Source organism: Pyrus communis, chromosome 13 (genome assembly GCF_963583255.1).
Source record: "Pyrus communis chromosome 13, drPyrComm1.1, whole genome shotgun sequence".
In the NCBI taxonomy this organism is placed as follows: domain Eukaryota; kingdom Viridiplantae; phylum Streptophyta; class Magnoliopsida; order Rosales; family Rosaceae; genus Pyrus; species Pyrus communis.
In genome coordinates this window covers 24,917,083-24,929,771 of record NC_084815.1, presented here as the reverse complement: position 1 = coordinate 24,929,771, position 12,689 = coordinate 24,917,083, and the positions used below count along the sequence as shown (strand labels likewise).

The window sequence follows — 12,689 nt, the reverse complement described above, 5'->3', positions numbered from 1 at the left end:
GCGAACTAAATTGGATAAATTGAAAACACGGGACTGAATTGGTCAAGTGAGTAAAACGCAGGGATAATTTTGGCGTTTGAACCTTACAGCAGTAGGCTCGGTTTGAATGATCTGTAAGCAGCTGTAAAAAAACCTGTGCAGAATAATCTGCGACATGTGATCGGTACATGTGCTGTGCAAGACGAATGGTTCTCTCCCTTCAACCAAAATACAGCTTCGGCAGCTGAATCTTTCTCTGCTTCTTTCTTACTATTGCAAGGTTAGCTTCCCTACAAAATTCAACCCACTACATGACACAGAACGACTACCAAATAGACTTGAGCTGCCGAACGTCACCAGAGAGGTTCGTCCAACAAGCGCCGAACAGTTGGGAGAAACATAATAGTACAGCTTCTGCCTCTTTTGAGCAGATTATATCTTTCTGTTTTCTTACTTCATTTGACGATCATCACCACGATAACACCATTTCTTTGAAATAAAAATTATAACTGTCTCGTTTCTGTTTCTCAAATTCTTTTTTTTTTTTTTTTTTTTTTTTTTTCTGGATTAAATTCATGCTTTTTCTTTGGAAAGGCGCTGGATAACTTCACCATGGTTTTAATGTTATGCAGCGGTCGATCTGTAGGTTTGAATGGCTGAGCACGGTGGTGGGTTTTGATGTTTGGTCTCGCTTCGGTTTCTGTTATATAAAGAATTTAGTGATGCTGTTATCTGAATTTATTTAGCTCCCTTTTGTGTTTGGATCAATTAGCTTTCATGAACATACCTATGTACTCAGGTTTCTAACAAAACTGCTTACATTTGAATTGATCATAACATCGTAATTTAGCCTCCTACTTCGTATTCGATCTTTGATCTTCAATCTCCTCCTACACCTGATTACATTTCTTAACAAAGATTAAAGCATGTTTATGCAGATGTGATCTTGGTATTTTGGGTAGAGAGTGTTGAGTTATATAAAAGTCGAGTAAAAAATGAACAACGGTTCGATACTTGCCAGAAACCTCTTTCGGCTTCAGCAGAAGAGGTTCCGATATGGAGCATTTGCTTCCTGCTTGCTCATAGCATTATATTTATGCGCAGTTTTCACACCTAATTTGAATCTATCAGCTTGTATGTGGATAAACCTACGGTTTTTTAACTTGTGTTGCAAGAAAGTTATGTGACCACACTAACATGATATGTTTGATGTCTAACTTTCGTTTACTTGCAGTGAATTTGCAACTGTCAGCGGGTCTTGGTTGGGAGGTGCTAAAAGTCCAGCAAACAAACAGCTCTCAGCAAGTAATCGAAGGTGAGCAGCTCGATCAGGGGATAAGCCCGCATCACAGTATTCAATGCCGTTTAGTTTGAACAGAGTTCATGCAGCAGATGTTGGTGATCAAACAAACACAACCTATCATGATTCGCACAAAATTTTGAATCGGAAAAGAAAATTTCTATGTTATTTATAACATCATAAGGACAGCGTTCAATAAGTTCAATGGTATTACCAGCCCGGGAGGCCGAAACTGAACAGTGTGTGCCGTGCTACAAGTTCTAGCGCAGGCATGAGGCAAACTCCGCCATGCTTTCCCTGTCTAAAATTAAATAATAAGCTGCTGCTTTACAGATACAACCCTAAGACTGCTCCACCGATACAAATATATACAAGATGCAGACAAGATGCAGCTCTTTGACCCATGCCCAGCAGTAGCCATGGGTCAGTGAGATCCATAAGCTGCCGTAACAAAAGACTTGTAGAATAATCCGCTACTTCGACAGAACAAGGTACATTCTCCATACCCTATGAAGAATGTGCCAAATCACCCGTTTCCAAAATATGGGCTCATCTGCCGATAAAGAATGTCCTATATCACCCCCTTTCCAAATATGGATCTGCAAATGCCGAAACTGATCTATACAATCTAGCTTCTATTCTGAATGTAGCTCAACGGCCTAGAAGATTGATGTTCAATTTTTATTCACCCTAATCTTTCTCGTTGCCGCTGATTGTGCTTTTGATTGTATGCTTAAGTCCACTATATGACGAGCAACCCTTAACCCCATTTGGCACTATCAAATGAGGTCCTTTTCTGGCTTTTCTTTCTACTTTTCTTAAGTAGCATCGACATATGATCAATATCTGTGGACGATGAATGATTCTCTCCCTTTAACCAGAGTACAGCTTCAGCAGCTGCGTCCTTCTCTGCTTCTTTCTTACTATTGCATGGTTTGCCTACAAAGTTCAACCCATTGAAGATCACTGAGGAACGGAACTGGTTGTTTTTCAATGGTTTTGTTTTGTAGGTGGGTGCATCATGCCCGGCTCTGGTGAGCAATGTTTGGAGGTGATTTTTGTAATTATTGTTCTCCGCAACTTTCTTCATGGTGCCTTTTAACTTTGGTACCTTCTCTTGTGTTGCGTTCTTTGAGGGCACTGGCACCTTGCGACCAAATACAAATCTACCCTCACATTGATCCTCTGAGACCAGTAATCTTAGCGCTGATAGGAGGTTCGTGTGTGATTGCATATCCAATTTGGGATTCAGGAGCTGCTTGCAAAGAACGCATCCCCATGTCAGCATTTAGCAATAAATGGAGTGACTGTTCATGTGTGCGTGCATGCGTGTGTGTATGAGAGAGAGAGAGAGAGAGAGAGAGAGAGAGAGAGAGAGAGAGAGAGACGAGAGGAGAGCCATCGAGAAAGAACAGGTCTAGATTCAAGTGATAAAGTCAAGAACTGTGACAAATGCTGAAGACAAATACAAACCTTATTATGGATCAGTTCATCAAGCTCCCTCTTTAAGCAAAGATATGTTTCTGCTAATGTGGGATTCATGAAAAACTCTATGTATCCTCCCAGCATCTTCAAGTGCCCATCCTACCAAAAGCAAGGAAGAGTATTTACTATTTTTTCATGAAGAAAACACAAAAAAAATAACAATCATGTCCAAGATCAATAAACGTACCAGGCCACCCCTGGAAATGTTGCCCCCGAACAAAAGGAGCACAGAATCAGATATACCAGTTGAATCCCGGAGAAAAACCGAATTCACTTTCACCTTTTCGTTGAAGACAAGCCATGGATATGGAATTTTGGGTATGTTTCCATTGACAGAACTCTGATAGATAGATAATAAAAAACAACAAAACAGAAAATGTGTCATCATACACAATTAGAACAGAAAACTTCAAGCAATACAAGGAAACATGAATTCAACCAAAGACAAGAAACTAACCGAGTATAGCATCACTTGTCCATCTTCCTGTGTTTTCAGCATAATCGACTTCTCTTTGTTCTGTGGAACGTTTGCACAACATATACAATAAATGAGAAAAGACAAGCCATCCATAAGCAAAACAGATGCAAACAAAATCAGTGGCCATTCAGAAATTCAACTTAATCTGAAGAATCATGTCCCCCTTTATCACAGTTTTTGTTAACTTGGACATATCTACTGGGGAATCGATTCAACTAAATGTGAAGATCACAACACCCTCTTATCACTCTGTTTTGCTCACTTGAGCATATCACTCCTTTCTTTGTATATTGTACAGAGTAAAAGAGCCTATTAAGACAAATAGTTTCTTTTCATGCGTATAAAAAAATTAGAAGATGAAAAATATACAAACATTATAAGAAATGCATAACAACTTACCACGACAGAGCATATTCCAGGGAATAATCCAGCACAGATGACTGCTCGGACAAGATGCTCATCATGGCTCCATGTATTGCAGTTTTCTGTATTATGGTCAACCAGACCCGCATCCTTGAGCAAAAAGAAGAACTGCTTCCGAAGAGAGTCAATGGCTTTCAGAGTTTGCACAGAAAGGAAGTTTCTCCAGCAGTACTCATAGCCAGACTGTGTTCTTTCAGCACTTCTCCAACCATCATAAGCTCGGATGAGAGCAAGATGATCACTGTTTTCATGAGCAGAGAACTGTGCTTTTGCCGACTCTGCAAGCTACACAAGTTGAAAATTACATGGTTACTATTGAACCTATGCTTGTTGGTTACCCAGGAGAAAACAGGAAGAGAACTGTGTTTAGGGATATTTTTTAATATATAAAAAAAGACATACAATAACTGACTACTGTTAACTTCTTTGCATGTCTCTTTACTTTGAATGTTAGTGAAAAGGATAAAAGGCGACGCTCAACTACGATTATTAAGTTGGTGAAAAGATCAGTTTTCAAACGAGACAGGAATATGATGGTGTGCCAGGGGACGGGAGACGCCATTATAATATACGCAACAGCAAACTGTAAAAAGGAACACTATATCATGCTTACATCCTTCTTGTCATGCGGCGTAAGGAATGGATCTCTCATACTGAGGCCTGCGACAACAGTCATTACTGGATCCAGACAGTTGAAAATAGACCCTAATATGAGCATTTTTCCAAGTTTAGGCTCAACGGGAAGCACTGACAGGTGACGTCCTGCACAGCATGAAATCGTTAATCTTTCTGACTTGCAGACAAATCAACACACAATTTAAAACAGCTTTGGTAATCATTCATTACCTAACACTGTCAGATCTTCATTATCATCTAAAGCTCCAATGATCTTCAAATACTCAACAGCATTTTGAACCTACAAAACAAAACAAAACAAAAAAAATTGTGAGGATTGATATGAAGATATGCATAGATCACACTGTTAAGAATAATTATATCTTGATTCACATATTTTTTTGTCAAACTATGATAATTCACACGTTAATTTTAGATATAGTTCAAAAGCAATACAAGACTATCACCTCACATGCTAGTTTTATAAAGAATAATCTGAGAGTACTCGGATAGAAATTTACCGACAGAGGTTCAGGTGGCTGCAAGGCCTTAGATAGGAACTCTGAAATACTTCCAAGTTGTAGACTTTTGATTTGTAAACATAAAGATTGCAACGGAGTCCTCAAAAGTTCAGGCAACTGATAATCAGCAAAGGCATCATATACACATCTGGGGTAGAGATGGTAACACTCGCCAGGTTGAACACGACCAGCTCTGCCTCTCCTCTACAGATTAAAGGTGTCAATTAATATTGTCAACCCATGTGTATTAAATCTCCTTGTAAGAGAGCAATTTTCAGTGAAAGTTTGAGTACCACAAAACAAAAATAATTGCACGGTTTAACTAAGAAGCATTACAGTCAGTACAAACTCATGCTTTGCATCATATCAGAATATCCAACCATGAACTAGAAAATAATCAAATTGATATGGAAACTGTCAGACTGTCTTACTTGCCGAGAAGCAGCCTTTGAAATCCAGGATGGAAGCAAACAGGGAGTGTTATTTAGTGCATCATATGATGTCTCTTTCGCCTTTCCACAATCAACAACAAAAACTACATCGTTGATAGTGATACTAGTCTCAGCCATGTTTGTAGCTAGAACTATTTTCCGAACACCATCTTCTGGCTTATCAAATATCAATTTCTGTTTACAAAGACAACAAAAAATGACCTTTAATAAAATATTAATCCATTCCTTGAACTACAAGAAGAAGAATAACAACCCAAAAATGATAGAGTCCCATTTAAATTTTTCGAGTGACAGCATCAAAAGATTCATTGAACAAATATGAAGCTGTAATGAATTATTGATTAGCTCCCCAGTACAAGAATCCTTAGAGGATTGAGAAAGTCAAAATGCTCATTATCCAGTGTTTTTCCATCACTAGACCATGGTAGTATTTGTACGCACTATGCAATGAGAATTAACACAAAAGAACAGTGACATCACCTGCTCAGAGCTAGGCATGGAACCATGACATGCTAGCAATAGGACCCTGCCAGGATCTCCTAATAGGGGATGAGCTTGGAGTTGATCCTTCAAGGAATTTATGTCATCCCAACCCGTCATAAAAACCAAAATTGCGCCAGGCCGTTCTTTCCTGACTATGTGTAAAAGAAGATTGCCAATGAGGTTAAAACCAATGGAGTCAGGATTCCAACAGGACAGAGACTCCTGAGTCCTTGGACTGTACTCCCTAAAGTCAGCAGCTTCAAGTACATCCTGTTCAAAAGGGGACAAAAAAATTAAATACAACCTAGGGGATTGCAACGCAAACTAAATAAGACACAAATTTTCTATACCTCAACACTAGAAGCAATTTGGCTCTTCCTCTTTTTGAAACCTTGAGCTTGTTTCTGCATTTTCCACGACTTTTCATGACCATAATCATCAATCTGATTATATTGATTCAACTGATACCCAGTCATTTCTAGAATATTCTCCAGAAAATGTGCTCGGACTGGGTATGTAAACCCCTGTAAATACAGCAATGCCCAACACCAAAATCAAATGAGTCCAGTATACCTTATGCTGAGAACATCCCTATCAAAACGTAATCAAGAAAATAAACAATGCAGCACCAGCATGCCACAGGTATACAAATGTAATTGAATCAAAAGTGGATTCACTGAAGGAATCAGGAAATACTTTGTACTTGCAATACAAATGGCACCTGGAATCACCTAAGATCATGCTATATTGACATGAATACACAATGATGATCATAGATTGCTACACGACAGTTTGGGTACATGGCACAGATAATTAAAAGAAACGAGTTGATTAAAAAGACGAAAAAAAATAAGCGTAGTTCCCTGAACTTACGGGAATATGGATCATTGGAGCACCACCAAAGTAGGAGGAGAAAAGCTCAGCATTTAGGGTGGCACTCATCAAAATCAACCTCAACTCTGGCCGGCGAGGGAGAAGTTCTTTCAGAACAATAAGAAGAAAATCTGAAACAAATGCAAGGCTTTGCTTAACACCACATTAGAAATACCAATCACCAAATTTACTTTCCAAAATTGAAAATTACCTTCATTCATTCCGCGTTCATGAATCTCATCAACAATGACATGTGTAACACCTCTCAACTTTCTGTCAACAAGTAATCTCCTCAATAATATACCCGTGGTGCAAAAAAGAAGCCGGGTGTCCCGCCCTTTCATCCCTTCAAGCCTAACTTTGTAACCAACCTATTACCATAGGGAGAGATTTAAGTTCAAATCAGCTAGAAAAAAGATAAATGATCAACAACCAAGTGAAGTAAAAAAAGATAAGAAATAAATTGAGCCTAACACTTTGATGATAAACCTATATCATCAAAACAGTAACTTACAGATTCCCCCAGATTCTCCCCTCGTTCTGCAGCAACTCTTTCAGAAACAGCCATGGCAGATATCCGTCTAGGCTGGGTACAAATAATACTGCAGGACGCTCCACGATCAGCTTCAATCTCAGATTCTAAAATGTACTGAGGGAGCTGCGTAGTTTTACCACAACCTGTTTCGCCTGAGACAACTAAGACCTGCTCAACATAATGTGAAGAAAAAAACTTAACTATGCTGGTGAGCAAAAGCAATCATCCGTAACCAATTTTAGAAGTAATAAATTACAACTCACCTGATTTTCTGACACAGCTTTTAACAACGCATCTTTCTTCTTGTATGCAGGCAGACTTTTACGAAGTTCAAGCATCTTTTGACCTTCTGGAGATTCCTGTATAGGGCTTGACATGTCAATATGAATGTTTTTAAAAGTCTACAAATCTACTATAAAGCTACATGAAGAGAACAAAAGCTGCATCTCAAAGTCAAACTATAGAAAGACACAACAAAAAAAAATTCACAGAGGAAGCTGTGCATTGTTTCCTACATCTAAACAGAAGAACTAACAAAAAGCAAAAAGGATCAACTTCCCGCTTGAATAATGGTCACAAAAGGAAAGGAAAAATAACCTGCCAATGTCGTTGCCTATTACGCAGTTGCAAGCTTTTCCGCTGAAGAATTTTCTCCATGGCATCAGTATTCTGTATCAAGGGCTCCTGCTGCTCATAATGTCCTCCATCATTAGTTATGCTTCTACTACTGTTTGATCTTGACAAGGAAAGGTCTGATACATTTCCTTGGCTCATTGGCTTTTGAGATAGGTAGGCTTTGAGATGAGCATCTACTTCTCTATGAAGTCCAAAAGGTAAGACAACCTACACACGCTTCAAAAAGTTTAAAACAATATGTTGCCTAAAAGACTTTGTAACTTCAATAACATGCGCACCAAAATTAACTAATAATTCAGGGCCCACATCATAGACTAGAGAGCAATTGTTTCACAAATGTTCAAAGGAAAGAACGTCATCCATTTCTTTCCATGCATGAATTAAACTAAATAGAGCATAAACATGCAAGAATGTACCTGTCTTTGTGGCCGCTTATCGTCCAGATCAGGTCTGTAATTTGGCTGAGGAACTTTGCTAAATACTACAACTCTAGAATACTGACGGCTGCTCAAGAAAATTAAGAATCAGAATACATACAATTTTGGACACATAATAACTGTACGCTTGCTAAACTGACGTACCTATGTAAACCCATCCTACTTGCCAGTGCTGAAAGATGATCAAAATCGCGTCTATCCTTTCTTTCCCTGGACACCAATTCTTGCTCATCTTTGTTGCGAAGAAGCATGGTTAACTTCCATCTCCATTCGTCAATGTTATCAAGGGTCGAACCACCCTAATCATATATTAACAAGTAAAAGTCACAACCTTTACAATTAAGAAGAATGATGAGAAAAATAACAGGTTTCAGCTGTGCTTAAAAAAGTGCTACACTTAACAACTTTGTCGGGTGCTAATCGAAAGTCCGAAAAAGCTCCATGCTTCAAAAACATATACTGATGCCTAAGCTCTACGGTCTACCCTACGTTCATTGGCAGCTACATGCATTTGAATTTAACAATGATGGAAAGAAATGCGAACGACAATTCGACTTGAAAAATTGCGAGATTATGAGGTTAAAAATGAAATCTTCATTCCGAAAGCAACTCAATCAAATTTCCCAATTCAAGTAATCAACACTTTTAACAAAACGGGCAGAGCAGAACTCACCATTTGGCGCTGAGACGACCCCAGTTCGGCGTCGGACTCCTCACTCGCGGAGGCGTCCTGGTACGCAAACCGTCCATAGCTCAAATTCTGCTGGTAAAACGGCACCGCCGAACTCCTCAGCTGCTTCCTCTGCTTCCAATCCAGCTCCGCCGCCCGAGACGATGCCTGGCACGCGACGTCCCCGACATGACGCGGCAGATAATAGCACGCATTCCAAATCAGCGGCGGAGCAAGGCAGTGCGTGTGGTGGTACCGGCTGTTCCTCATGGAGCATCCCAGCAGCATCGACGGCCTTACCAAAGTTACGTGGCGGCGGCGGTCGTGGGTCCCGCGGAAAGAGACGAGAACGGTAGTGGTGGAAGTGGTGGAGGGTTTGAGGGACATGGTGGTGGTCCTGAATATATATCCCTGGAAGAGGGCGGAGTACGGCATGGTTGTGGGTGTGTGAAGAAGGCGGTTATGGCGGTTGTGAGCTTTGTCAGTTGGAGCAGTTAGGGAGGGTTGGGCTCCATTTTTTGCAGGGATTAGAGTTTTTGACAGGGGACGGTGAGGGTGTTGGTTGTGTTGGTTGGAGAGAAGTGGCGCTGAGAGCCTTTACGTCATGACTCTGGAGCTGGACTCTGTTTTTTCTTCTATCTATTAAAAGAAAATAAATTCTAATAAATAAAATTACGGTCCAGCCCTCCTCGAAGATAAAAATAAAAAGCAAAAAATATGAATAGAACAAAGCAGAGCAACTTCACTACTATTGGTTATCTTAGCGGGTACGAATTTTTAACAAGTCCCCGGCCTAATTTGTTAACAGCCCGTGCTGCTCGGTGTTGGGTTAATGAGTTACGAAAGAATTATCTCGTCTAATATCTAAATTTGATAAATGATATTTTATCGTATTTTTAAACAGTAATTCGATAATTACTCAACTCTTCTATAAAAAAAAGATAATAACTCAATTCGTTAATGGGTAATTGAATAACGACTTGACTCAGACAACTCGATTTATTAAAAAGTTCTTAATGACAAACCCTACTCGTTAATTTCGGGATGATCGTTAATACATAATCATATCAATTTGATTGAACCACAATTTATATAAAACCGATCTCATCCACCCCACGCGCGTGTCAAACGCTTCCTCCTAACAAAATGGCCAACTTATTAATGGGTAACCGAATAACGAAACAACTTGGATGACCTAATTTACTAACAAGTTCCTGATAAGAGATCTGATCATTTAAATTCTTAACGGATGACCGGTATAGAATCATATCAAATTGATTGAACCGCCATTTATATAAAATCGATCCAATCCAAACTATGCGCGTGTCAAACACTCCCTCCCAACGAGGCCGTTGTCGTCTAATTTCTAGAGCCCTCCTCCACTCTCTCTGTGTCTCTCATAACCTAAAACCCTCTCCCTCTTGCATCTCACTGACTCTAGGGTTTCCATTCTCTCTCTAGCATTTCAAAAATTGGAACTTTGAAGCCCTTTTCCTTACCAAGTTAGCGTCTTTCACCGCGATACCCTCCACCGATCTCTGAAATTTCAGTTAGGGTTAGGGTTCCGTCGATCCCAGCATCCATGGCTTCACCGGCAGTGATCTCCCAACCGCGCTCCTCCAAGACCGAGTCCTATGTCGACAACAAGCGCAAGGAGGATATCCGCCAGGCCAACATCACCGCCGCTCGAGCCGTCGCCGATGCCGTCCGAACCAGCCTGGGGCCCAAGGGCATGGACAAGATGATCTCCACCGCTAACGGCGAGGTTATCATCACCAACGATGGCGCCACGATTCTTAACAAGATGGAGGTCCTCCAACCCGCCGCCAAGATGCTTGTCGAGCTTTCTAAGTCCCAGGATGCTGCCGCCGGAGATGGAACCACAACCGTCGTCGTCATTGCTGGCGCTCTCCTGAAACAGTGCCAGGTCCTTCTGTCACACGGCATCCACCCGACTGTGATCTCTGACTCTCTCCACAAGGCGTCCACCAAAGCGGTAGACGTCTTGACCGCCATGGCCGTCCCCGTTGAGCTCACAGACCGTGATTCGCTGGTAAAGTCTGCAAGCACATCGCTCAACAGCAAGGTGGTGAGCCAGTACTCGACTCTGCTCGCGCCGATGGCCGTGGACGCCGTGCTCTCCGTGGTGGACCCGGCGAAGCCGGAGATAGTGGACCTTAGGGACATCAGGATCGTGAAGAAGCTCGGAGGAACTGTCGACGATACTGAGATGGTGAAGGGACTTGTTTTCGATAAGAAGGCGAGTCACGCTGCCGGTGGGCCGACGAGGATGGAGAATGCCAAGATTGCTGTGATTCAGTTCCAGATTTCACCTCCGAAAACCGATATTGAGCAGAGCATTGTCGTCTCGGATTATACTCAGATGGATAGGATTCTGAAGGAAGAGAGGAATTACATTCTGGGTATGATAAAAAAGATCAAGGCTACCGGGTGCAACGTTTTGCTGATTCAGAAGAGTATTCTGAGAGATGCAGTTACTGATTTGTCTTTGCATTACTTGGCGAAAGCGAAGATCTTGGTGATCAAGGATGTGGAGAGAGATGAGATTGAGTTCATCACCAAGACTCTGAATTGCTTGCCCATTGCGAATATCGAGCATTTCCGGGCCGAGAAACTGGGGTGTGCTGATATGGTTGAGGAGGTTTCGCTTGGTGATGGGAAGATTGTGAAGATCACAGGGATTCAGAACATGGGTCGGACCACCACGGTGCTGGTTCGCGGCTCAAATCAACTGGTGCTAGATGAGGCGGAGCGGAGCCTGCACGATGCTCTTTGTGTGGTGAGGTGTTTGGTGAGCAAGAGGTTTTTGATTGCAGGTGGGGGTGCACCAGAGATTGAGCTGTCGAGGCAGTTGGGGGCGTGGGCTAAGGTGCTGCAGGGGATGGAGGGTTATTGTGTGAAGTCGTTTGCTGAGGCGCTCGAGGTTGTTCCCTATACACTGGCTGAGAATGCCGGGTTGAACCCAATTTCAATTGTGACTGAGCTGAGGAATCGCCACGCACAGGGAGAGATCAACACCGGGATTAATGTGAGGAAGGGGCAGATTACCAACATCTTGGAGGAGAATGTGGTGCAGCCATTGCTCGTCAGCACAAGTGCCATCACTCTGGCCACCGAGTGCGTGCGGATGATTTTGAAGATTGATGACATAGTTACTGTAAGATAGATTTCGATATTTGAAATTTCATCTGTTGCAGTCTATGTCATTCGAGGTGGATTTCTGTTCCGAATTTTGGTACTGGTTCTGGATGTTTACTTTGGATTTGAACTTTGTTTTTGTGTTTGTCAGGCGGATGTTGTGTAACCTACCTTTGCCCATTTATATGCATCTAATTAGTTTGTCGTGTTAAGTTTTCGTGCCAATAGAGATCATGTTATTTTGCGTTTCTTCGTTTGCCAAAAGGATTAGATATCGAGTTGCATCACACACACTAAACTCTAATCCATTGAATTTCATTGTGCAAAGTTCTGTGCTTTGCCTCCATTAAATTTTTGTTCATTTCTTGCGTTTGATTGAAGTTTTTGTGTTTGAGTTTGCTTGGACATAACTCAAAATGTTGCGAAGAGTTTGAGTTTCTCCATTTTGGCGTCTCGGGGTGAAGTTTTGATTGAGGTGTGTGAGTCAGTTGATTGATTGTCTTCCATCCTTTAAACCTCTGTCAAATGCCCGAGGGTGCGCGGGATCTGATAATATGTTCCGATCGCCATCGATGAAGTAGGCTTTCCTTTCTCAAATTCTCGTTTACAGGTTCAGATGCGTTAACTTAATCTTAAACCTTTT

At 41.3% G+C, this 12,689-nt stretch overlaps 2 protein-coding genes across 2 annotated transcripts; one reads left to right on the top strand and one right to left on the bottom strand.

Moving 5' to 3' along the window:
* Positions 1 to 1,464: 1,464 nt before the first annotated feature.
* On the bottom strand, positions 1,465 to 9,446 carry LOC137713010 (DExH-box ATP-dependent RNA helicase DExH3-like). The gene is made up of 19 exons (XM_068452238.1): positions 8,891 to 9,446; positions 8,362 to 8,516; positions 8,197 to 8,284; positions 7,742 to 7,987; positions 7,408 to 7,503; positions 7,124 to 7,312; positions 6,821 to 6,980; positions 6,610 to 6,740; positions 6,087 to 6,260; positions 5,734 to 6,006; positions 5,233 to 5,427; positions 4,802 to 5,005; positions 4,512 to 4,581; positions 4,279 to 4,427; positions 3,642 to 3,950; positions 3,222 to 3,281; positions 2,952 to 3,104; positions 2,753 to 2,863; positions 1,465 to 2,534 (listed from the first exon to the last, which is right to left on the bottom strand). The coding sequence occupies exons 1-19, from the start codon at positions 9,320 to 9,322 to the stop codon at positions 2,040 to 2,042; spliced, it is 3,690 nt and encodes a 1,229-aa protein (XP_068308339.1). The 5' UTR covers positions 9,323 to 9,446; the 3' UTR covers positions 1,465 to 2,039.
* A 799-nt stretch (positions 9,447 to 10,245) lies between these two features.
* On the top strand, positions 10,246 to 12,294 carry LOC137712541 (T-complex protein 1 subunit delta-like). The gene has a single exon (XM_068451618.1). It carries the CDS (start codon positions 10,470 to 10,472, stop codon positions 12,072 to 12,074), a length of 1,605 nt encoding a protein of 534 aa, XP_068307719.1. The 5' UTR covers positions 10,246 to 10,469; the 3' UTR covers positions 12,075 to 12,294.
* The last annotated feature ends 395 nt before the right edge of the window (positions 12,295 to 12,689 follow it).